We start from the raw sequence: 4327 nt of genomic DNA on the forward strand, positions 1-4327 counted from the left end.
AAAACAAAGAAATCCAGTACTGATCACCAACGAGGATCTGTCATATGAGATCTGCATCACCGATGAACCTAATTGGTCTAAAATTCATGGACCGGGAAAAGTTAATTAGTGACTACGATCTTCATTATCGAGATCTAATCATCATAAACCTGGATACTGGGAGTCTGCCCATTGAGATAGATCTGAGACTCAGTGATTCTAGAGGAGGTCACAGGCCCCTCCCAAACCATCACTAGGTAAGTGCACCAACTTCCATCCTGTTTTATAAAATACGTTTATCAGCATACTTTGATGCTCCTACCCCTGTCCACTAAATGAATGTCATACTTACAGTCAAAGTTATTTTGAAAACATTTTATGCAATTCTGTTGATTATCATCTCAACTTGATCACATGCATTGAATTTAACCATTCCTTTTAAACTTAAATACCGAGTTCATCTATTTAAAAAAATTGTTTGAAAATGAGTTTTTTTTTCCATGGAGCTCTTGATTTTCTAAATGACTCGGAGTGGGAGTACATCGGGAAAACAGTGTTCGGTCAAGGCGTAAACCTCTCATACAGACAATTTGGACAGATGATATACTATGTGTTTGAGTCTGACGACTTCCCCACCATACCCTTTGTGCAGCGTCTAAACGTCACCAATGTCATAAATGGTCGTCTGGTTAGTCATTGATTATTTGTTTTGATCCACTGCCATGGTTTTGCTATTTTCGATGTTTTATGTCCTTGTACATTGATTTTGTCTAGTGATATCGGTACAATCTGCAGAGAATCCCGTCTGCCGTTGTGAGGCTTCTAAAGATGAACCTAGGATATCTACCTCAAAACGGTGGAATCAGCCTAACAGAGATGTATGATGCAATAGACATGAGCACAACGTACTCCATACGAACCGACAGCAGAATGGAGGTGACCGGTTTTTCAGATTTTGCCCGGGAAGCTCAGCTAAGGGTTGGTTCAATTGTCCTTGTCACAATTGAAAAGCGGTGGCCAACATTGGGAAACATGAAGCTGTTGCGGATGATAATCAACGACCTTTCCTGATAGAGTGTTGCCGGTGGCTATACTTCCTAGTTCAGTAATTTATGTCTGTTTTTTGAACAGGCTGTACACACCAGTTTTGTTATTTAGTTATGTCATGGTATGTAACTGAGCATATAATTATGTCCAAGAGGACGGTGGTGAAAATTCCATGTCAAAGAAGGTGAAACACTTACGTGGGTTAATTTATTTATCTCTGATAGTAATAAAAGGATTCGCGGACTAATAATGGAGGATGAATCGCTATGGTGAAGTATGTTTCAGAATAGTTTAGTGACGTTGCTAGCTCCGCACGTCAGTAGTATACATATTTTTCACTATGGTGCTCTGCAGAATAGCGTCATGCTAAGTAGTTTTGTGGAGGACAAGCATACACCTCTGTCAACCGCACAACACTTCTCCTAAAAACCTAGCGCCTTCCCCTATGGCTCAGTCACATTAAACATCCATGCCTTTACAAACTGTCACTTAAAACATTTGATAGAACACGGGCACGGATTGACGTCCATGCAATCAGATAGCATCGTACATGTGCCTCTAGCTGTGCTTCTCGCTGTATAAGTGTGTTTCGCAGCTGCATGCCCACGCCCCTCGTTTCTTCTCATTGTTTCTGCCCATCTCGTACTTGCAACTATTTCAGACATGACCGTGCCTGTTGCGTCAGCACATTCATGACTCTCAAGACCGTGCCTCGACAAGAATAATGACCGTGCTTGTAACAGTGAAGCGTACAGGTGATACATCCAGGACACCTTTGGGACCACCTTCTTGCTACTATTTCAGACATGACCGTGCCTGTTCCGTAGGCACATTCATGCCTCTCACAGTTGATTGAAAAACATTCCGGAAAACAGTAATGGATGCCTATTGTCAATCCTCACGTCACGTACATTCGTCGTACATTCCTTCGTCACACAAGTAATAGCCGTGCCTCTGCCACAGAACATATAAGTGAAAAATGATTCTTCCTGCACATGTAAAACCCGGAATGCCCTGGATAAATGTAGAATCCCACCTTGCGGTAAAACCATGGAGGCCGATGCTTCTCAGAAACACATCTGTGGCTTTTTACGCATGTAGTTGAGTGCACGGCTATTTGTTTGTGCCCGTGCCTCACGTAGCACCATAGCACGAATTGACGTCCGTGCAATCACATGGGGACCGTGCCTCCACTCCTATGGGGACTTCCGTAGCACCATAACTACTTTAGGCCCGACCTTGCAACTATTTCAGACATGATCGTGCCTATTCCGTCGGCACATTCATGCCTCTCGCAGCTAATTGAAAAACATTCCGGAAAAACAGTAATGGACGCCTATTGTCAATCCTCGCGTCACGTACATTCGACGTACATTCCTTCATCACACAAGTAATAGCCCTGCCTCTGCCACAGAACATATAAGTGAAAAATGATTCTTCCTACACTTGTAAAACCCGGAATGCCCTGGATAAATGTCGAATCCCACCTTGCGGTAAAACCATGGAGGCCGGTTCTTCTCAGAAACACATCTGTGGCTTTTTGCGCATGTAGTTGAGTGCACGGCTATTTGTTCGTGCCCGTGCCTCACGTAGCACCATAGCACGAATTGACTTCCGTGCAATCACATAGCTTCATCTCCGTGCCTCACGTAGCATCGTATCTGTGCCTCATGTTGCGCCTCTTGTTGTATGAGTGCTTCTTGCAGCTGCATGTCCATGCCTCTCATTGCTTCTCGTTCTTTATGACCATCTCGTAGTGTCCGTTGCAACACGGACACACAACAGTGCCTCTGAAGAAACACAGCACTGCTCCTACCAGCGAATGTATCACTGAAAACAATTGCCACTCCCAATGAATGTACCACGCCCGTGTATCTGTGAGTTAAACCAGCCACTTGAAGCATGCTTCTCTTGGTCAGAGAGTTGTGCCTCTACATACTGCCCCTGCATGCCTCGGGAGATAAATTATAAAAGTTAACATTTGACAGCAAACTACGCAAGACAACGATCATCTCCAGGACTTGCTGGAGACGACGGTTGTTAAAAACATAACTGCTGATTTTATTTTTATTTTTTATAAAGAAAAACCACGATCCAGAACCCACGGTGTGCACAACCGCATCGACAGTGAGATCGTGCACTCCTTTGCCACTTCCCCGCCCTTAAATTTAGACTCCCACCGCGGCCTTCTCACACACAAACAACAGAAATCGCCATTGCGCTCCCACTCATTGTTCCCCACGAAATACCAGGTTGCAGGAGGACCAACTGCTCCAGGCCATGGGATTCACTAGGGAATTCATGAAGGTGCAGGCCCACGGCAACACAAAGTTGCACGTGATCCACACCAACGACTTGCACAAGGCGGCGACCACCATTGAGCAGTACGAGCGACACCTCCAGTTTGAGCGCCACAAGATCGTCGGAGTTGATGTGAAGTACACCAACGACCATGGCGAAGATCAGAAACCCGCCCTCGTCCAGCTCTCCGTCGGCAAGGATCATCCGGTGCTACTCTTCCAACTGAGGGCGGCTGACAAGAACTGCACCAAGTTCGACAACTTTCTCACGGACCCCAGGTACACGTTTGTTGGCTTCTCCATCGACGGCGACATAGAGATGCTCGGCCGCGTCGGACTGGAGATCGCCCACTTCGTCGACATCCAGAAGGAATGGAGGGTGCCTACAGCTACCAAGCCTCTGGACTCCCTTGGGGACGTCGCAGGCATCCTTGTCCACGACGTTGAGCTCACCAACGCAGAACGCAGCCGCTGGGCGTGCATGCCCCTGTCCATGAGGCACATCGAGTACGCGGCAAAGGACGCTTATGCTGCGTATGAGATATGGAGCAACGTCACCATCATCCAGGAAGGGCTGCGCTGGGCAAAACTCGTCAAGGAGCAGACCAGGAAGCGCGCTAGTCCTGTGGCGACTACGACTACTGAAGCAGGTGGTCCCGGCGAACAAAAGTATCTAGAACATTGCTCATGCCATTCTAGACTTCTCATTAGATTTGCTTTCTCTCAAGACTACCATTTGCTTGTTATAAATTTAGGTTTGCTTGTGTCCAGTTAACCTTGTAGTTTGCTTGCAGTTTACATGTATTTTGCACAAGTTTATTTCCAGTGCACCACATAGGCATGCCCCAAGCAAGTTTACATGTCTTCACCTTCTCTCTGATAAGTTCATTAATGAGGCCTAATGCCTTCGAAAACACATGGAGCTCATAGTCCATGCCCCCCGTAATGAAAACGTGTCAGTGAAACCTTCTTTAAAGCAGAGGCACACCTTCATGTCCTTG

General features: G+C 46.1%; 1 protein-coding gene across 1 annotated transcript; it reads left to right on the forward strand.

Annotated features, from left to right (window-relative positions):
* Positions 1-3306: 3306 nt before the first annotated feature.
* Positions 3307-4101, forward strand: LOC141025826 (uncharacterized). The gene has a single exon (XM_073501754.1). The coding sequence runs from the start codon at positions 3307-3309 to the stop codon at positions 4099-4101; it is 795 nt and encodes a 264-aa protein (XP_073357855.1).
* Positions 4102-4327: the final 226 nt, after the last annotated feature.

Source organism: Aegilops tauschii, chromosome 6 (assembly GCF_002575655.3).
Source record: "Aegilops tauschii subsp. strangulata cultivar AL8/78 chromosome 6, Aet v6.0, whole genome shotgun sequence".
NCBI lineage: Eukaryota > Viridiplantae > Streptophyta > Magnoliopsida > Poales > Poaceae > Aegilops > Aegilops tauschii.

What these genes read in the sequence shown, in the direction of transcription:
- LOC141025826 (XM_073501754.1), top strand. Translation starts at nt 3,307, where the DNA reads ATGGGATTCACTAGGGAATTCATGAAGGTGCAGGCCCACGGCAACACA.